Below are 22,487 nucleotides of genomic sequence, written 5' to 3' on the forward strand. Positions count from 1 at the left end.
AAAAAAAACTCAAAATAAAAACTGAGGACCACATATATTTATAATTTTTAAATGAATTTTAACTTTAAGCTACAATACGTCCAAAACTATTATGGTACTTCTATTTCACTTTTCAACCGGTAATAAGCGACATAGATTACCTATATGGGGCTTGAAGCCCAATCTTGTGAGTGGTTCGGCCCAAGCCAGCCCAGCCCAGCCCAGCAGTGTCTCCCTCTCTCTCTTGTTGTTTGTCATTAAAAACAACCTATAATCAGTGATTCGAAACGAAATGCACTCATCTATTTGCATCTCATAGCACAAAGAACACAGAAGGAAAGAAAGGGAAAAAGTGTGAACTTAAAAATGGTTGTGGAAGATTCACAAAAATCAACTATCACCGATGACCAAAACCCTAGCAGGGTCGACAACGACGACGAAGATCTTGAAGATGGGGAGATCCTCGAAGATGCCGACGACGCCGCCTCCGCCGCCTCCAAGCCTCCGTCCGCACTCCTCCGCAACCCCCACCCTCTCGAGAATTCCTGGACCTTCTGGTTCGACAACCGTTCCGCCAAGTCCAAACAAGACGAATGGGGCAGTTCCATCCGACCTATATACACCTTCGCCACCGTCGAAGAGTTTTGGAGGTCGAGCTTTGATCTTTTCCCTTCCCCTCCGTTCTCCCAATTTCCCTCGCTCTGGGTCTTAACCTAATTGCATCTTTCTTGATTCTTGCAAATGCTAACCCTTGTTTTTTTTTTTTTTTTACTTGAAAATTGTTCAGCATTTACAATAACATTCACCATCCGAGCAAGTTGGGTGTGCGGGTGGACTTTCACTGCTTCAAGTATAAGATCGAGCCCAAATGGGAGGACCCTATCTGCGCCAATGGTGGAAAATGGACTATGACTTTCCAAAGGGGAAAATCTGATACCAGTTGGTTGTATACGGTATTGTTTTACATTACCCTCTGCTTGTGATACCAAAACTCATTTGTTTGTGGAGTATAACTTATGAATTTAATTAGCATGTGCTACTGTTGTCAGGGATTGTCATGTATGGCTAGTTATTGTTTCTAATAGCTATTCTAAAAGTCGTAATTGAAATTATTTTCTTATTGTTTGACACTGTAGAGTGTTTCGTAGTGATAGGGTTTGGATTTTATATTCTATTAGTGAGTTGGATTATACAGGAAATGAACAAATCTGAAAGGATGTTTGAGTGAAAAAAAAAAAAATTACATTGAGTAGTGTATGTAAAATAAATTATCTATTTGTGACCAAACTAATAGTGCTTTTGTTTTCTCTGTTCTTGTTGCCTCTAGTTGTTGGCAATGATTGGAGAACAGTTTGATCACGGAGATGAAATCTGTGGAGCTGTTGTGAATGTCAGAAATAGGCAGGATAAAATTTCTATTTGGACTAAGAATGCTTCAAATGAAGCTGCTCAGGTGACATTTCTTTTACGTATTTATTTTGCTTGGTTTGTCTTTTCTTTATTGTCTATGGTTTCTGTAAGTTTGGAGGGAGATTTAGCTAATCTTAATTAGACACTCATGTTATGTCAGAATTATTGAGGAATGTGTATTAGACATACTTCATCTAATTTACTCTTGAACTCTCCAAGATGACTTTCTTTGATTACACTGAATATATAAAACTACATCATATTTGTTCACATTACGAGTGAGTGTCTTTGGTGACTGTCTAAACCCTACTTTACTTATGTTCGTTCTCATTACGAGTGAGGATCTTTAGTGACTTTCTAAACCTTGCTTTACTTATGCTCAAAGACGAGTTTGGGTGATAAACTTAATTAAGTAACTTCCAACAAGTTCATATAAAATGAGAGTTTGTTAATAAGTTTGACTGAAAAAAACCTTATATAGGTAAGTTTCTAAACGAAGCTTGTCATAAAGAATTTTTAGAAAGTCCATAAACCACTTTAGCATGCTTTTAAAATGTCCCATAAATCTTCTCTCAAATTCTTGTGTTAACTTGAGAAATATCAAACATTTTTCTTCTTGCAGATGAGCATTGGAAAGCAGTGGAAGGAGTTTCTTGATTACAATGAGACAATAGGCTTTATATTTCATGTGAGTGGAAATCTATTTGTGTTTATCTAATCTCAAATTGGTTAATCTGTTTCGTATTTTGGGTTTTTATTTGTGTTGCCCCGTGATCTCCAGGAGGATGCAAAGAAGCATGAGAGGGGTGCTAAAAATAAATACGTGATATGAAGTGTATAGCGTTTTAAAAGTGGTGGCAAATGAAGGATGCGGTACATTTCTTGCATGAAGAGTTGGCATTTAGATGCTCAGTAGCTGAGCTGAATTCTAAGGCCTTTTGGTCTCTTATATCTTTGTAGTACTTTCGTATTTCTTGTGCTCGGAGAATATTTCCTACTGAAGATGTTTCATCATCAATAATATAGTGATTAGGGTATGAATGTACCGTTAGTTACAAAATGGAACTAAACTTGCATCCTTGGATTGATATTTCTCTCCAATATCCACTTTTAAATCCAAGGTATGAAGCTCCTTCAAACGGAAAACTTAACTGTCAAATATTAAAATTGATGATACAAAAATATAACAGAGGCCGCCAGTTATTAAGTGCTAATACTTTTTGGTACATCTATCTAATTCCTTGTGGTTACAACTTCAGACGTTATACTATGTGTGGAATAGTAGTAGATGAGGAAAATGCGTAAGACGTTACATGTTTCCTTTTTTTTTTTTTTACACTGATAGAAACATTATAATAAATACAACCAAGACATTTAGTAATATTATAATATTATAATAAACGAAATAAAGCAATAAAATAAATTGTGTACTATAAAATTGAAGCAATTCCAAGGTGCACTTTAATTAACTCATAAAAACAGCAGCCAAAACCGTGGTGCACAAGTATAAATGCAGGATTTCTAAGATTGAAATACCAACTTGAAATTATTAAATTTAAACTTTCTTAAAGCTTCCGATAATACACTTAATATTTTACTAACAACATTAATTTACATTAATTTTATGTGTTCAAAATACCCTGGAAAATGTTATGCAATATCTTAAAATTTTATTTCGACAGCTTTCATACGAACTTTGCAAGTCACATTAATATGCGTATTTTTAATATGAAGCTTTGATATGCTTCAATCAAATATTTTTGGCACATAGAACTTTTAAGAGCAATCCAAGCAATTTTCCATAAACTAAAATTAACTATTTTCACGTAAATTTATTGGTCTAAACATACTCTTTTTCAATTTAAAAACGCTATTCCACCATGTAATTCTTCTTACATATAACTTAATATTCAATAGCTTTCACAAATTAACATACCAAGAAATTTATAACAATTATAACTACAAAGAACTTTTTCGGAATTTATTCTTAGTTTTATACCAAAACTCAACAACTACAATAATTTTCACAGATTAATACATAACAAAAAATTTATATAATAATAATTTAACAGTAATGTAATAATTTAACAGATTAAGTTTGACATACTAAACTCACATCTCTCTTAAAAACAAACTTTATTCCTAGGCAGGAGAAAAAAAATTGACCTGTATGTTCCTACCACTTGTACAAAAAGAAAAGCATTGAATTCATACATGCATAGTACACACGTACGCAAAAACATTATACCAATTATTTAATCAAGAGTATCGTTTTCTGGGATATTAATCTAAATATTTACATTATAGAGAGACACGTATAAAAAGGCCTTCTACGTGTTCAAATGAATGATTTAGGATTGTAAACAAAATTGGTAGCGTGCAGTTCACCTTATTCCCAGACAAGGGTAGTAAGGCAGTTACACTCAAAAAGGCTTGATTCGACACAGTAAGTGCATTTACAATAGTGGTCTATTTCCCTGTCTAATATAAACACTTAGTAGGTAGAAAGGTATTAAACTGCATCAGTTAAAAATTTCCCCTTCTTCTCTGACTCCGTTCAGAAACTCCTCGTCTTCTACGATATACTCTTCCTTCATAAATAGACCAAGCCGCTCCAATGGGTTCTCAAACTGAGGTTTATCCCATGTGTCCAATGCAACTTTGTAGCCATTTCTGCCACCCACAGCCTTATAAGATAGCGTGCATCCACTCAAACTTTCCAGTTCTCTAATGATCTCCATATTATGTTCTATATCAACAGTTCTTTTCATCTACAAAACACACCAAATTAAACACTCAATCACACAATCAAGGAAGATTTAACTTGCAACCAATTATAAATAATGAATAAAACCTTCTCTATTGCAACTCGTGCAGCTTCTCTTTCCTTTTCTCTTCGTTGTCTTGACTCTTCCTCAGCCCTCGTTCTTGCAGCAGCCTCAGCAGTTTTAATTTGAGCTTCGATTCTAGCTCTTTCTGTTAAGCATGCAACATACAATGAATAAGTTGAGCAAATGGTTGCTTTCAGAAAACAGATGACAAATATTAAAATATAAATTACACAAAGCACGTTTTTATATAGAAAAAGTACACAGGCTAAAAGGAAAATGGACATACGATTTCACAACAGAGCATTCAAAGTTCCAAACAGTACATATGTTTCTACCAAAGAAGTTTCTATGTGCCAAGAAATATAAATGATATACTATACTCACCTTCACGCTGAATTCTTTCCAATCTCTCCTTTTCCAGCTGCATTTTTTTAGGATTACGTTTATCACCCTTAGAAACAATAATAAAAATTAGAAAACCAGACGACATTCAAAAGTATCCTTTACTGAGGAAAGAGGAGAATGTTCAGATATCAAGACACCCTGAATATAAGTCTTACATGTTCAAGAAGGGTCTTTTGCTGTGCTTTCAATATGGTATCTGCAAAGCGGCTTTTAAGCATAGCGGCACGAAGAGCCTTTTTAGGAGATAGCTGGACAGGCAAAATAGCCGTGCTCCAAACTAAAGCAAAAAAACAGATATTAGCACCATATCAATTCAAATACGAAGGTAGCAGCAGCTAACTTGATAGGAAGCGAGGTGCTGACCTTCCCCAGAAGAGGCATCAGTGGTAAAAGTTACATGCTTAGAACTAGCACAAATATGTTCACTGTCCAGAGAACTAACAGTCCCTGTGTAAAATATCAACATCAACAATATGAAATCAGCATGCATGGAAAAGATACAAGATAACTAATTATTAGAAGCTATAAATTATTCTCACCATCAGAATCCGATTTCTTCTCCATGGGTGAGGAACCTTTAGTCAGGCAATCCTGGAAGTAGGCAAAGAGTTTCTCTAAGATTTACATGTAAAAAAGATTTCTCAAAACGTATTTTGACTAATATATGGATAATAATATTTTTAGTACCTGTCTCAAAGTATCAGCACCAGATACAGTAAGGTCCCTTCCTTCCGATCCTTCAAATGATATATCTAAATCAGTAAAAAGATATAAGTCAATAAAGAAACAAGTGGCACATCAGATAAGCAGCCAGAAGAGTGTCTAACTACCTGATGACACTTGCGTTGAGTTGCTTCGAATTAGACAATGGCAGTTGGTATCACCACAAATGCTACACTTGCATGTGACAGGGCACGCAGTAGAACATGCCTTTAGCGACCCAGCAGACTGTTCTCTATCACGGTTACCTTTGCTGCCTATAGAATACACAGTTATTAGCTCCTTTCCAGAGCCAAAAACCTTCACAGCACTCTTAAAGCATCATACCTTTGTGCAAGTCTTTCTCCATAAACTTCAAAGGAATATGTGATAATTTAGGTGCCTCCACCTACAAGTTAAACATTGCCAATATAACACATTGAAAAAATAACACCAGAGAAATAAAGGAAACATGAGACTATACAAATGCATCACAGAGAAATATATTGTATAGTTGAATATTACACTTACACTAGCATCTTTGCAGGCCGATGATATACTCTTGGGAATTCCTTTCTTTTCAGATACGTGTGTGTTTTTCGGCCAGGAATCCTTATGCCGGGAATGCATTGTGTCAAGACTTCTTCCACTAGCTTCCTTGATTGTTCCAGACTCGCTTCTACTGCGTTCATCTTCACACTTCAATTTCCTGACTAGATCTTTCCATTTTCGGTCAAATATTTTACGTAGAGCCTGCGCCATCATATGAACATCATTACCGGGAGGGTTGTATGTCGTTGCATTTGAGAAAGTCAGTCTGACATCATCTGCAAAATCCTCGGTGCCCGAATAATCGTTCTTCTCCAACTTAGCTTTAATTGTTCCAAAATCCATTGGACTTTTTATGATGTTAAAATAATCTGGAATATTCAAAGCCACAGGATCTACTGGATTGTTAAACACCCAACCATATGGATGAGCCATTAAACTCTTCAGTATCGTAGCACACTGAACTGACCATTTTCGATCAACCCTCTGTCTTTTCACCTTTTGGCCCTCGTTACTATCTGGTTGTCCCCTCTTGTTGGAATTCAGCCCAGACGATTTTCCATTCGAATTAAAACGCCTTCTTTCATCAGTGTGAGACACTTCCCGTCCAAACTCACGTTTCGCCACAGAATCAACCTCCATCATTTTGGTTGAGAACTTGATCTTCAATTTAGCACTTGGTGCTATAATTTCAGTGGTAATCATGCTGATGAAATAAAAATTGAAAACCCCAACTTCTGAGACAATGGTGCGGAGTCCTTCAAGCAGGCAATGCTCCAAAATCACCTGGATTACCAGATAGCTAAATAAAATAGCGGAAATCGTGTAGAGGAAATATAGTATACAGCGTATTGTCCAAAAATTAATAAATAAATTACAAAATACAAATAGACCATGCACCGCAGGCTATTGAAGGCCAAAATCGTTAACAGTAATCAAACAATTTCCTCGACCCAGAATTTAAAAGAATTGGATCGAAACTATTAGAATTCACGAACAAATAAAAAGAACAAACGAAGACAAGAACTCCGACATGAATAACAACAACTCAGTCCATTCACGTCGAATAAAATTAAAAAATTATGAGGTTCTTCAAATCGACAAAGCGAACCAAAACTGCAGTGAATAAACAAAAAAGAAAAAGAAAAAGAAAGAACGCGCGGAATTACACCGAGTTTTAGACTAAATCCAAATTATGGTTGGAATCGAACTTACCTGAATTGCATGAGAGAGAAGAAGAGAGTGGGCTAGGAAGCCCCTCTCGCAGATCGACGCGAGGAGGGAGATGAGTCGCGCTGCCAAAACCACAGTGTGCGATGAGTGTGTGTAGCAGTGTGGTTTCTAGGGTTTTTGCTAATCGACGAGTCGCCTTGACTTTCTATTTTCCCTTTTAATTATTTATAGATACGGCTCTTGTTTTACGTCGTGGGCTTTAGTCCGCGTTTTTCTTTCTCTATTTACTGTTTTTATTTCAGAAGGAAAAAAAGGGAAATCGAATAATAAAGGTTTTTCAATTACTATTGTGATGTGATTCTTTAGCAACGAAATATCTATCAAGAGCCAATATTTATTTCATAATAAAGGAAATATCTAATACTTTTCTATCTTTAACACAATATCCCAGATTTATTTAAATTTTAAACCGCGATATATACGCCGTGGAGTGATGTCATTAATAATTAGGTACGATTACGGTTGCTTTAAGATTTTGGGCTTCCTCGGCCCGTTTCAAATTCTTGCTGCCAGCCTGGCAAATTGCAAAATGAACGTGACACCTTTATACGGCGCTTTTTCATTTGTGACACGTTATAATAAAATACACACCTCCACGTTTTTTTATTGTGCTAAAATTGCTACTATAAATAAATATTTAATTCATGATTACTTTTATCAAGGTAATACTGTATATAAAATTTACTTTTAAAATTAAGGTTGCTTGCATAATATTATAAAAAACGAGTGAATATATTCCTTCTCATTACCTTAATTCTTCTTCTGAAAGTTCTCTTTGTAGCTTTTCTATGATTGTAATCGGTTCTAAATAAGGAATAAATTAAAATATATATATATATTATCTGCGAGTAAGCACATTCAAATTCCTTCCCGTAATAATCATCAAATCTGAAAAAGTGGATTAGAATAAAATCAATAAACATTAAAATATAAAAAAAAATATTAACAATAGATCATCAAAATTAAGGAAATCACTACAACAAAAACAATATCATAAACTTTTTTACTTCTATATTTTTTTCATTTTTTAATTATCTTTTTCATTCATTTTTATTAAAGTTTGCTTTTTCTAACCATTTTATTTGTAATTCTTTTGTTTATTTGTTGTATTTTCTGAAATGAAACTTCAGAGTGTGTGTCATCTTTCTTCATACATAAAATATTTAATATTATTAGTAAAAATATTATTTTTATTTAATTTTCTTTTATCACACTATTGTACATCACTTTTATTATTATTTTTTTCTATTTTTTTTAAGTTGAATTAGGTGTATTAGATGATTACTCAAACATCTAGATGATAACATTGCGAAGTTTTCACTTCATACTTGCTTGAATTTTTCTTCGAAGTAGAAAACTTTACTCAAAAATTATATCCTATTCATAACTAACTACCCGTGATTCACATGACCATCACATTGGCACCCTTCTACTCCTATTACTATAAAAACTTCTGTATTAATTTTACGTTCTAACTTGAATCTTGGGGAACAAGTCCAAAATTCATCATAACAAAATTATTATAATCATTAAAACAAATTTGAGTTCCGTCAATCTTTTGCATTTGTAATTACTAATGTTATTGTGATGTAATTAGGAGATAAGGCCGGGCAAGCATTACAATATAGAAAATAAAAGTTATATATATCTAAATAATGAGTGATTAGATTCTCTACTGATTTTTCGTATGTTGTTTGTTTACTATACTTTCATAATACACCATAATACACCGATTATTATTAATTTTAACATTTTAAAATATATTAAAAAAATATTTAAAATACTATTATGGTGTATTTTTAATGTTAAACAAAGAACAACAAAAAAACTCAAAACTCAAATTATGAATATAAAAAAATGATTTGTTCCTGAGAGTCCGTGTCTAAAATGCAAGGTAAGTAAGAAGTAGATAGTATGAGAACTAAAATGAAAGAATGTGGTGGAGTGTGAGGGGCCATCAAAACCATATCCCAATGTAAAGGCCCGAAAGCGAAATCCCTTTATAACTATCTCTCACAATCATTTTCCAAACTTTTCATTTTCAAATCACTTTTATACTATTTTCCAATCTACCTTTCCAATAAACCTACCAAGTACCCCGAGCCATTACATTAGCACACTTTTCCCCGCACGAAACTTCCTCTCTTTCTATCCACGCTCGCACCAAAACAACAATTTGTCCAAATGGATAATGCCACGAATCATCCTTTTCGTTCTTTTCAACTTCCTTCCTGCCTTTTGACCCTACTTTCTTTCACTCAAAAATAAATTAAATATAAGCTACACAAAATATCCAACTTCTCTTTAAACCTAGTAACTAGAACTAGAAAAGAAAAAGTAAACTCGTTCTATTTCAAATTTTAATCAGTCAAAAATATAAATCTTTTCACCATGAATTTAATGATAATCTCTGATAGATAATAATATTTTAAACCACTTTTAATTTATCATTTTAAAAATAAATAAATAAATTGATTAACATATCATTGTCCAATCTCTAATATTCAAACAAATAAAAGTCGGATCCAAAAGGTTAGACAAAAGACAGAAAAATAATTTATAAAAGGAACTTCATTTTAGTATGATACATCAACTGATTTATTGTGCAATCAACAAAACTCGATCATTGGTGTAATTTTTACCCGATCATCATACTATGTTATTTCTTATTGATTTCAAGATTTGTCTTTAGAATAATCTCTTCACTACAACTCTCTATTTGCCACTTTAATTACAAAATTATAGTTTAATCACTAATATACATGAATAGACAATTATTTTTTCTATTTTCAAAAGTGTCGTACTATGATTCAGAGAGGTCAAACCTATTCAAGAGTCTTTTTCTTTAGCAAATTTAAACAGAGACACACGCAAAAAAGCATTTATTGCATATTTTCATAATATGAACTTATATCCATGCGCAAAAAGTTTTAAAAAATTAATTAAAAATGAACAGTAAAACGATAAGAAACACTAAGGTTGACATTGTATCTAGACGTAATTTACAAATTGGTACATTGTTCACTCGTATTGTTTTCGGTTTACTTATCCTACTCAAATTCATATTTTTACTTCTCATTCAACTTTAAAATATGATACATGATAAAGCTATTAATTATTACTGTTACGTTAATTCATTTCAAAAATTATATTGAAGGGAAAAAAATTACGCTGGTTACATAAGTACAAATGATATGGTAGATGAGAAACAAAAAATAGTAATATTGGTGGGGTACGTGGAATGCCAAACTAAGTTCTCAAGCATTCTATTTTGTCCTCACATTATTAATATATTAAGAATCTGCTTTTTTTCAATGCAGGGAAAAGGAGACAACTAAATAATTATGTCTATCGTATTTTCTCACCAATAAAATAAAACCCATGTTACTATATTGATTTCCTTTTCAAAGAGCCCACCCAAAATCATACATCTTATTAAATTTTATATTACCTCCTTTCCATGTGTTTAGATGTTCAAATACATAAATTAAAAAAATATTTAATGCCATTGATTTTCTTTTCTTTACTAATCATAAGAGCTAGTTAATTAGTTTGGTATAATTAAACAGTTGTCAGTTTTTATTTGATGACATTAAACTTTATTGACCATTAACAAGACGTGCTTTTAATTTTTTACTAGTTTTAATCCTCTTAATTTATTTTTGCTTTCGTACATTTATTATTTCTAAGTTTAATTCATGTTGTACTGAATAGTCAAAGTATTGTCATTAATCAAGGTAAAGTTAGACTCCCATAAATATAACACTTTAAAAGAATATAGGACAAAAACAAAATACCATAGAAAACATTTTAAATTAATTTTCATAAAAACAGTAAAATCAAACTTGTTTTTATAAGAACGGTCAAAAGAAGTATAGTAAATAACCTTTAATACTTTGACAAAAAATGTACCAAGATCACCTCTATTATGTAATTACAAGTAACATTTTTCTTTAAACTATATTACACATATAAGTAAATTTTAAATTATTTTGTATCTTGATCAATTATATAGCCCCAAAAACAAAATTAAATGTCAGTAGTAGAATTGAACGATACTAATTTATTTTGTAATTAGCGTAAACATTTATTTACTTTATTTATAAACGAGTCTAAAAGAATATTAAACAATTGTACATTTTGAACAATATATTAAATATATATTAAATAGTCGGACAATGATACTTTAACTTACTTTTTTTGACTCACTTTTAACTCACCACTTCAATCACCATTAGATCATCACATCACATCACTAAAAAAAATAAAAAAAGATGATCTAATGATAATTAAAACAATGGGTTAAAAGTGGGTCAAAAAAAGTAGATTAAAATATCATTTTCCTAAATAGTCCTTCTGTTTTACGGAACATGCTTTAAAAAATATTTAGAATATTTAGAATTCCTCAGCCGATTGATTATCAAGAGCCTCTTGCAATTTTTCACTCTTGTGCTTTAATTACTCCCTCATTAATCAATCTGTGGGATTAATTACTTCAAATTGAATTTGATCCAAATGTCAATCACATAGCTAATAAAAACAAAAGCAAGCGATAAAGTTTATTAAGATAATAATGTGCTTGTGAACTAAAATCTTTCCTTCTTTTAATAATTTTCCTTCTTAGCTGTCTTCTCCCGTGATTATTCAAAGTTTTCATTTTAATGGCAAAACACCCGACACATGAAGACCATGAGTGTTGAAGTTTGAACTTCAAAAGAAGGAAAAAACCTTCCTTTTGAATCCATCTTCAAAAGAAGGAAAAAATATCCAGAACTAGGTGCACTGCGCACACCTTAGAACATCCAACACGCAGAAGCAAGCAATTCCGCAAGAAAACTGAATGCTATGAAATTAAATAATAAAGCATAATTGAAACCTGTAAATCAATTTATTTTATTTCTAAACTTCAAATGTTTCCTTGTTACAAACAATTAAGGAGATTCCAAAAAAGATCTCTAAGCTAACCCAATTAATCAACCAATCAATAACAAAGCAAGAAATGGAGGAAATTCTCGTTTCTGCTTTCAATTTTCCCTGTTTTTTCCAATGTCAAGCTTCCAGAAACCCAGTCAACCTGAGGATCGAATTTCTGACCTGACTCAAATCTCGTCCCTTCAAAGTCCTCCCATTACCGGTGCAGACTGAGAATGCCATTTTCCCGGCCACCCTCCGCCGAACGATCTCATGCGGCGGCCTCATTTCCTTCCACTCTTCCTCCTCCTCACCGGAATCCCACCGCCGTACCCTTCTATCCGGTATATTCACAGGCTTTGATGTTGGCATCCTCCGCGGCGGGGGCAGCGCCACCTTGACTCCTTGGCGGAGGCTGTGGTCGGAGAAAACAACCTCGGATTCCGTAAACTCCTCAGCCATTTGGTTGGGTTAATGTTTTATGAATTGTTTTGGGGGTTAAGTAAGGTTTGGGAATGAAACAGTGGAGGTTTGGGGTTTTATTTATAAGAACAGGAAGGGAATCCTTGGAAACGTATAGGGTACACTTGGATTGGTTTGTGTTGTCAGATGGCGTCATTATAATTTGTTTCATTCACTGAGTCGGCTCAATTTTGTGAACAAATCCAGCTCCTAATTTTCTCCTCTGTGGGTCCCACTTTTGTTTTCTTCATTTCAATACCATCACATTTCCTTTTCTTGCAATTAACTCCTTCTGTGCCTTCTCCATAGTTAATCCCAATTTAAAATCTCACCTATTGCCTTATCTTAATTACACATGCCTTCGTCTTGGTTTTCAACTTCAATTTTGTGTCTCTACGTTTTCTAATTCTCCTCATTTACCCTATTCCATGTTTCCGAATCTAATGAATTTTTTACATTATTGTTGAATGCTGAGTTTTAATGTTTATCCAAAATAAGCTATATTGAATGAATTAAGTCAAAAGTTTATGTTTTTTTAAAACGGTAAGCACATGATTTAAATGATTACTTCATCTAAGAATTCTGTTACTCTCCAAACACAATGAATTATATACAAAAGTTGATCGCTGTTACCTACACACATAATTGTTTGTTAATTAACTGTCTAAACGAAGATCAAAGCAGAAACATAAGGCATAAGTGTGATTGCTTACACACGTGGTCACTGGTTCATCGTTATCTAAATAGCAGAAAGTTAAAACACGATTTTAACTTAGCGCGTGTCGTGGAATGATAAAAATTTCTGTACACTGTTTTCTTCTGACAAAGTAAAATTCAAATGAGAATAAATTTTTGTACAGTGTTCTTCTCTGGCAAAATAAAATTTCTGGCAAAGAAGACGTCGAGACAAGAAAAGTAGCTGTTTTTGTTCTAATCAATGCGCTATGGATGTGTATTTCTGTCAATTTATTTCCATCACACCTTTCTTATTTTTTGTGTAACCCTTTTCTAATGATGACAACTCGGAAATCAAATCCTTTGAATCGAAAGAATCTCTGTATGTTAAACTGTGAAAGTATCGAAACTATTAAATATATATACTTTTGTAACATATTTTTTTTATAACTAAAACTGAGTTTAACTAATTACATTTTTTCAGTTATGTAACACAACAAAGTGTTTGTGTAAAACTTTTAAGATAATTAACATTTTCAACTTGATTCATTGGTATGGAGATTCTTTTACCACAATATTTAATAATGTAAATTATACAAGGAAATGTCATACAAAAATTTCATGAGGTTAATTTTAATACACAATATTAAAATTTTTATTATATTAAATAATTAAAATTAATACTAATATTTTTTAAATAATTACTAAAATGTAATAACAATAAAGATAAATATGTGAAAAATAAATTATAATCTTTGGTATTTTCTGATTAACTCGTTTATAGATGGTACTTGTTTTGTTTCAATAAGTTTAATTTTTAAAATTAACTGATGATAATAGGAAATAATAAATATCAATCAACTACCATTCTTCTTCATAAATTATTAATTAAAGAGGATAAAGTGTTGTTGTTTTTTTTTTTAATTTTGAGATGACAATAAAATATTATCAAAATTCAATGAAAAATTAATATTGTAGGAAGAGAAAACATAACTTAACTTTTACTTTCCACAGCCCTATAATTTTTTGAGTAATTTTGAATTTATTTGACAAATTTTGTTAATTAGTTTATGATATATTGAATTTCTTATTTGATAAAAATATTAAGTATGTTATACCATTGACCAATTACATCATGAGATGATGATAATACGGAAATGTGAAATAATCATACAACAAAATAGAAGTTTATTTCATTATAAATTATTTTACTTGCATAATTCATATTTGCTAGTATGCATTTCAATAATGCACGTCTTAGAACCGTAATTCTATATTTTATGAGCAAAGTAATATATTGTGTTTTGTAGTATATTTACAATTATACTGCAATTAAAATTATGTTTTTTTATTCTCAAAATATAAGGAGAAAAATTTAAATTTGTTGTCAGCAATCAATTTTAAATAGAAAACGATGAAAACATTATAGATACATTATATAAAATATTTTATCATTTATTTTATTAAAAGTGAAAAATATACTGTGGTGATAAAATATATCTCTAAAATGGTACATAATGAAGTGAAAATATTTTATTAAACTGAATAAATTATTGATTATAGTAAGTATTTGGTCTGTATTAGTATTTATTTATTTTTTTACTTTTATTTTTTTGTGAAATCTTAATTAAGATTGGATGTTTCTAATAATGTAAGTGAATTAAGTTTGTAAAAACAAAGCTGAGTTTCTGAAAAATATGCTATCACAATAAGTAAGTACAGTTAAGTTTAACATTTAATCAATTGGATAATTGTTGAGTTTTGAATATACTGTAACACATGTATACATTCTTTTCTCATATTATGTGTTGGTTTAAAATAATTAAGTATTCAGATGTAACATATGATATTACAAGTTATAATAGAAAAAATCATACAAAACTATAAAAATATTTTATTTTTTAAAATTCTAAAATTTAAATAAGTTTATTGTGATAATCAAACTCTAACATGTAATATTAGTTTATATAATTTTATCTTAGTTTTTTTTATATTAGTTTATTGTAATAAAATTAATTTTTGTTTATTGTTATGAATATGTTATTTCTAGTGATAATTTGATTCTCTTAAATAATAATAACATTTTGAATTATAATTTTGTAAATAAAAAATTGAAATCAAATGTCTCATTACAAATATTAATATTGAAAAAAAGAATGATCAAGAAGGTTGGTGATATTGTATATCAGTAATATGTACCAAAACATTAGAAAACACACAATACTAATACATGAAAAATGATCATTAATATAATCTTTAAACTATAATACATCTCAATCAACAAGTTTAGCATATAAAACATTTTTTCATTTACACCATTGATACATACACACTCTACTCTAGTATGATATATATTTTTACAATAGGAAAAACATTTTCAGAAGATAATTATTTTTACTCCATTTTTTAAATTAAAATAGTCCTAGATAATATTTTGTAATTTTTTTTCAAAACAGTACTTAATTAAAATGTTTGAACGTATTTAGAAGACAGTACATATGTGGTCCCTATTAATACTATTTACGAATTGGATTATTTTGACCTTTTACTTTATTAATATTGCAAAGAAAAAAAAAATCATTCACTTCCCATGTTTTGGATGTGCATTCATTTAAGTTTGATATGAGAAAATGATCCAATGGTCCCAAAATTTGTGTTTTCCTCTTTTCTATAAAACTAATGACAGTTTTTCGTCATTGTGTATTTATGGCAACATTATTGAATACTATTTTATTATGTTTGAAATATATACTTGGTTTGTGTAAGCATAATGGTGTCATTTTTTTTTTCCGATGACCTTTTTGTGTTTGGACTTCACGATATTATGTCACCAGTTTGAATCATAATGAAGATTACAGAATAGTCTAGAACTATGATGGAGGAATGAGATACAAAAGAAAAGAAAAAACACTTACACTAATACTATTTAATTTTATACTAATTTGACAAATTGAAATTTTTATTGTGTACAAAACTAACATCTATAACCCAATACTCAATCAACAATGTCACCAATTAGGTTTCCTTTGTGGATAAGGTAAATCACATACTTACATGTTGATATCATAGCTTATATTAGACTTGAAATGTTCAAAGTATTATTTTAGGTGATGCACGGGCAAACTTAGCGGAAGAAATACCATTCACATATTGAAGTCAACCTTAACCTTGTAAGAAACTGAGAATCGAAGTCAAAAAAACCTCCTAAGTTAATTGATATTTACGTGTACAACTAGGTCTTCTTATTAATAATCATATAATAATAACACTATATCCAACAAGCATTTGAAAAGTTTATTTGAGTTTTCTTCCTTCAATTTGATGATTTCTAATAATAATGACTGACAAACTCATACATTATAGATATTGAAATGAGTTATTTAACGTTCTATTTATTTGCAAATAAAATAGAAAAAAAAATAGAAAGTTTTAATAAGAGAAAAATGGAAAAAGAAAATTATGTTATGTTATGCATGGTAGCGGCTAAAGCAGCATTGGGAAGCACAACAATGATTGAATGTGTAAAAAGCGTGGCAATAAAGCTATCTCTCTGTGTTTTACTACACCTACGCGCGCATCTCAAGCCAAGCCTCTGCACCATGGGCCCCACGCCTCATCCGCATATACCTGTCACCTCTGCGTACCAGGATTTCCAACCTCACCACCCACTACTTTCGCTACACGTGTTCAATGATGATGTCACGGCCCACTTTTCCACGTGCTCCAAGGCTTCCACTCTCTTCATCATTAATCCTGCTTCGCTGCTACGTTCCCCACGTCGTTTATTTGTTTTCGTGCAAGTCTCCATACACTACTACCATAATTTTTCTTAACTTTATCTCAATAATAATTTTATTTTATCTTACTTTTCAGTTTCCTCTATGTTTGTCGAATATGCTGGTGAAGTCACCTCTCCAAGCAATCTTCTGTTGGTTTTCTTTGGAAGGCTCTTGCTTTGCCATTTCTTCTCCTTCATTCTCAAACTTATTTGTCCAATCCTCATCTACCACAACTTTCTTAAACTCAAAACTTGAGGGAGATCATTATTTCCCAAGATCTAATGAGTCTATCAAACGCCTCAATGTCAATCAATTATTTTAATAACACCATTAAATTATAATATATATAAGTAACAACAACCTTGTTTAACGAGTCAAATTCTTGGTTAAATTGAACTTCAATTATAAAATGAATTATATCTAAATTATAAAAGGAATATGTCACATAAACAACATTAAGATTTACATGAGTCGGTAATATGTACAAACTATTAGAAGTCTCATATTGACCCGATATAAAGCCAATTCATAATATATAAGTGGATGTAATTCTTATCTTATAAGCCTGTTTTGTACGTTGAGTTAGGCTTAAAACTCACTTTTAATATGGTAACAGAACCTGGTTAGAGACTATCTTAGCGAACTTTCTTGGACATTCTGTTCCATCCGTTAACGGACCATCCACTAATTTTTTGTCCCACGCACGAAATGAATATACTAGGGGTATGTTGAAAAGTCCCACATCGACTAGAGATAAGGTCAATTCACAATATATAAGTCAGTAAAAATCCTCTTCTTATAAATTGGTTTGATGGTTTCATAATATATAAATAAGATACAAATTTCTTTTTACATACATACTTTCTGACATGATATTGAATCATTGTTTTAAAAATGTTAACATTTGAATAAGTTCTACAAAAGGATTATGTCTTTGTAAAAGCTTTTTTTTTTTATTATTTACGGTGTGATGATGGAAAAATAAAAAAGCAAAAATAAAAAGAAAAAAAGGCTCAAGGGTGTGGATACAATTTCCACTATGAAGACTGTTTGACAATGAAAAGATCCTAATTTATTATGTTTATCCGACTATCCTTCATCCTGATCATTGTGTTGGTTGTTCATCAAAAAACGTAACTATCGTTGTTTAATTAGGAAAACATCATAAAATTGTAAGAACTATACATGGTATATAATCTGCATGGATGCTAAAAGCTGGCCAACAAATAACTAAATTGTAAAGTTCAAGTTTTTTTCATTTTAACCAAAAAAATGAAAAATGAAAATCATTTTTAGCATCGTGGGAACTGGGAATTGAGACGGAACATAAAAGATTTGCACCTTTTTGTTGTGAATGATTAATGAGTGCCAAATAATTCATATTTTGGGTTATCTGATATGCATGATTGTCCAAAAAGGCTTATCTGATTGTGCATGTGATGTCTAACAGTACGACAATGATTGAAAATAGTGAACATGTGACACTGGTTAATGAAATGGGTTCGCATTCTCTATGTTTTTCTTTGTGAGATACCCAGGCATGCTGGGAAAAACTTAATTATAAGGGTTTTTAAGAGTAAAAAATTATTAAAAAAGTTGAGATCTCATGAGTTTTTAAATAAATTTATGTTCAAACTGAAAACAGTAATTTAGAAAATTAAAAGACAAACTAAATAGAATATTTTAAAATAATTTTTGATATAAATACGTCGTAAGTTAAGAAAGAAGGGAGAAAATTAAGTTTGTGTTCATTTTGAACTAAAGGAAACAAAAAACGCCCACCGTGGGGCTCGAACCCACGACCACAAGGTTAAGAGCCTTGCGCTCTACCAACTGAGCTAGACGGGCTTACGTTAAAAATTACTTGTTTTAGTTAATAAACCCTTATTAACATTATTAACTTTCAATTAAAATATTTCATGATCTTTAAAATAAAAATAAAAATAAAAAAAATTATTTTTCCAATTACACACTTACATCCTTTAAAATAATTAAATAATAAATTATAATTATATATAAAATGTTAACAGTATTATTTTTGTTCATTTATTGAGTCTTTAATACGTTTTGCATAAAATAAAGTTTGACTAAATATATTTTGAATATTGATCTGGACATCTAAACTTTATAGCACTGTACAATATATTTGAACTACAAAAACATTCAATCACTTGTTTTGAAGGAGATATAACATATTAGTTTAATACAACTACAAATGGTGTGAGATGCTTTTGAAGGAAACCTCGTTTTAATTTTGAAAATTGATGAAGCTGTTGTAACCTTTAAGGCAGACACATGAGATCAGTCTGCGAGATACAAATTCTGAAGTAAAACTCAAGAAATGTGGTGCCATGCCAGACTTTTGAATCACATTTATTATTTCTCACACTTATTTGCTAGTGTTTTATAGAAGGCATAGTCACAAACATTTAATTTGCATGGCAAATTCACGGTTAGAATAAATGGAAATTTGAGAGGTTCAAGAACTGAAAGGTTTTGATTCATGGTTTATAATTTATTCTCTAAAGCAGAGACCTTTATTTGATGATGATGAAAGGTAGTTTATGACCACAATGAAATGAATATAAATCAAGAGTTTATTTGGACAAACTTCTCCCTGAATCGGGGGCAAACGTCTACGAAAAGATCAATTGAATTTAATAAAGAGTCGCTTAGATTTTTCCATAGTTTATTTATTCATATTCCAAAAATAACATTGATTTCAATAAATATAATTATAATAAAGGATTTGTATTTTTTTTTCTTCTTTAGCATATGTTGTTATATAATGACGAGAACATCATTTTCTCAATTCCAATCGACTAGGTGTATTGTGTCGATTCTTGTTAGTAATCTATCTAGAAATACCGCTTTATTCCTTATTTAGACTCTTTTTATCACAACCAGTACCTTCCAAAAGAACACTTACTCGGATATCTTTACCCTTGGACATGACCCTCCTTTGGATTTTTAATTCACTTATAACTCTTTTACAAGAAAAAAACCTTTTCTACAAATTAATATTAGTTTATACAAAAGTTATAAAATAAATTTTAAAAAATTATATATCAATTAACTTCAGATCAATTTTTTTCTTTAATTTTCTTTTCCAACTAGAGAGTTTATAGAAAAGCTCATCCAAATATATAAAAAAATGTGTGTGAAAATTGATTTGAGAGAGAGAAAGATGATGAATTTAATTGAATTAGAGGTGAAGTCTCTATTGTTTACTTAAGTGGTTTAAAAGTGAAACTAGGTGAATTTAGAATAAAACTTGTAAAAGTGTGTGAATAATTTAATTGATGTGATAGATTAAAGATTAGAATTGTCAAAGTGGATCAGAATCTGTGGGTCAACCCAATCCACCACATATTCGAGCTGGATGAGGTTATTTTTTTTTTACAAACTTTAGGCTAGATTGACTTTTGACCCCACCTACCGAGAACTTGGCTCATCTAGGTTGAACCTATGGTGAGCCACTTTGGCTCATCAATCCACTTGCAAATAAAAGATCACGCAATTGTTTTGTATTTAGGTTAGGTTGGACTGATATTTGTTTCTCGACATATTAGGTTGACAAATGCAAACCTAATATTTTTGTGATTTTGGTTTGGAATTAAATATTATTTTGGATTTTATTTGAATTATATTGAAGTTTATTTAGATTTTTTTTCCACAATTATAATTTAGTTTGTTTTAGACTGAAGGAGAAAAATTATATATATTTTTTAATTAAGTGAGCCAACCTGTTTAACTCACCAACTCATGGTAGGTCAAACCAGGTTCATTGTTATTTTTTGCTCGTTAATAAGTGAACCAAGTTGGATCGACTCACTAGGTGACCAACCTTCAGGCTATGTTCTTTTGAGAGGAAGAATTAGAAGGAGAGGGAGAGGAAGAGATGGGAAGGATCAGAGGATGAAGTTGATGTTGTTCCTTTTAAGGAATTAGGAGGTGATTTTAGAATAGATTAGAGAGTGAAATTTGTGAAAGTTTGTGGTTGAATTGAATGATGTGACATATTAAAAAAAAATTAATAGATAAAAAAATGAGATTATCAAAATATCCCTAATGTTAAAAGTAATATAAAATGCTATATAAATCATTTAGAATAATTTATTTAATTTCTATTAATTGTGTGAAATAATATAAATATATTTATAAAATAATAATAATCAAATTTATTTGGTATGAAATTAAATTTAACATTTATCAATTTAATATTTACATGAAAAATAATTTATTTATGTTATATATATTTTTTGTTTTTAAGTCTTTGAAATATATATTTTTTTGTTTATTTGATATGAACATATCTTTTTTAATTTGATTATGTTTGTTAATAATATAGGTAACGTTTTTTAATAATTTTTTTTTATTTTTTTCAAATTTTATAGAATTATGTATTGTTTATATATTTTTAACTTTTAGATTTTTAGATATTTGTTAATAATAAAATTTTATTTATTTTTATTAATAAATTAAAACTAAAATTAAAAGATAAATTTATGTGAAGAAATAAGAAAGAAGACAGCACTATGTGAACACGCGTCAAAAATTTACGAGGATACGAGAGGTAAAAAATAAATATGACGAGGATAAAATGGTAATTTTGTATCCATGACCTTCTAATCTCTTCCATAGTAGAGGGATTGAATTTTTTAGCCATCCCTCTAATCCATCCCTGTCATTCCCTTGCATCACCCCAAAAAGAACAAGGTGATCACTCTCCATGCCTTCATCTCTAATCCTCTCAAAAGAACGGGACCTCAGTGTATCGGACGTGATAACTTCTTTTGACAACTTTATTAAAATTTAAGTTTAATTGAAAGAAAAACAAAATCATGAAATTGATTGAAAGTAATATAAGATTATATTTTAGTTGAGTTATATTTATTTTCTAAAAAATATTTAATAAATAAATTGGAAAAATATTTATTTTAATAAAAACATAATATAATACGATATGTTTATGTATTGATTTTTTTTTTGATAAATAATAAAAAGTAGAAAATATTAATTAATGTTGTGAACATAATTTTAGAAGTTATATTTATATTATTTTTGAATTAAAAAAACAAAAAATAATTAAAATTATTATATAATCTTATATAAATCACCTTCAAATTATACGAGAGAGGATCATAAAATAATCAAATTCCTATTTTTCTTTATTTTCCTCTCTCTCAAATCCCCAAGTAAATACCTTAAATCACTCTCTAACCCCCTCTAAACAGTAAATAAATGCACGTAAAAGTAGGGATGACAACGGGGCGGGGCGGGGACGGGTTTCACTATCCCATACCCATCCCCGTAACAAAAATTCATCCCCATCCCCATACCCAAATCCAACGGATATCAAACTTTTATCTCATCCCCATCCCCACCGGGTAACGGGTATAATCTCGTACCCATACCCGTACCCGTTTTCTTACTACTTTAATATTAATTTTAATTATTTTTTATAAAATAATAAAAAATTACGGTAAAGGAAACATAATATTATCAAATATTCAATATTAGGAGTATGGTTGTTTCTTCGATATCAAATACT

General features: G+C 30.5%; 3 protein-coding genes and 1 non-coding gene across 5 annotated transcripts; 1 reads left to right on the plus strand and 3 right to left on the minus strand.

Annotated features, from left to right (window-relative positions):
* Positions 1-255: 255 nt before the first annotated feature.
* LOC114186611 (eukaryotic translation initiation factor 4E-1) lies at positions 256-2,477 on the plus strand. The gene is made up of 5 exons (XM_028074564.2): positions 256-629; positions 767-932; positions 1,307-1,432; positions 2,012-2,077; positions 2,171-2,477. The coding sequence occupies exons 1-5, from the start codon at positions 346-348 to the stop codon at positions 2,219-2,221; spliced, it is 693 nt and encodes a 230-aa protein (XP_027930365.1). The 5' UTR covers positions 256-345; the 3' UTR covers positions 2,222-2,477.
* Positions 2,478-3,705: 1,228 nt separating this feature from the next.
* LOC114188157 (DNA-binding bromodomain-containing protein) lies at positions 3,706-7,272 on the minus strand. 2 transcript variants are annotated; one of them, XM_028076708.2, is made up of 11 exons: positions 7,089-7,272; positions 5,856-6,659; positions 5,673-5,733; positions 5,456-5,602; positions 5,313-5,362; positions 5,165-5,216; positions 4,989-5,072; positions 4,781-4,902; positions 4,605-4,671; positions 4,244-4,365; positions 3,706-4,160 (listed from the first exon to the last, which is right to left on the minus strand). In XM_028076708.2, the coding sequence occupies exons 2-11, from the start codon at positions 6,576-6,578 to the stop codon at positions 3,912-3,914; spliced, it is 1,677 nt and encodes a 558-aa protein (XP_027932509.1). In that variant the 5' UTR covers positions 6,579-6,659; positions 7,089-7,272; the 3' UTR covers positions 3,706-3,911. The 2 variants fall into 2 exon arrangements, with proteins under 2 accessions (XP_027932509.1, XP_027932508.1); XM_028076707.2 differs by having other exon boundaries at positions 5,313-5,377.
* Positions 7,273-11,975: 4,703 nt separating this feature from the next.
* Positions 11,976-12,543, minus strand: LOC114188784 (protein S40-1-like). The gene has a single exon (XM_028077423.2). It carries the CDS (start codon positions 12,477-12,479, stop codon positions 12,156-12,158), a length of 324 nt encoding a protein of 107 aa, XP_027933224.1. The 5' UTR covers positions 12,480-12,543; the 3' UTR covers positions 11,976-12,155.
* A 6,165-nt stretch (positions 12,544-18,708) lies between these two features.
* On the minus strand, positions 18,709-18,781 carry TRNAK-CUU (transfer RNA lysine (anticodon CUU)). The gene has a single exon. It is a non-coding gene; the product is annotated as a tRNA-Lys (tRNA).
* Positions 18,782-22,487: the final 3,706 nt, after the last annotated feature.

Source organism: Vigna unguiculata, chromosome 6 (genome assembly GCF_037176805.1).
Source record: "Vigna unguiculata cultivar grain cowpea cultivar isolate G323 ecotype 2 chromosome 6, ASM3717680v1, whole genome shotgun sequence".
In the NCBI taxonomy this organism is placed as follows: Eukaryota; Viridiplantae; Streptophyta; class Magnoliopsida; order Fabales; family Fabaceae; genus Vigna; species Vigna unguiculata.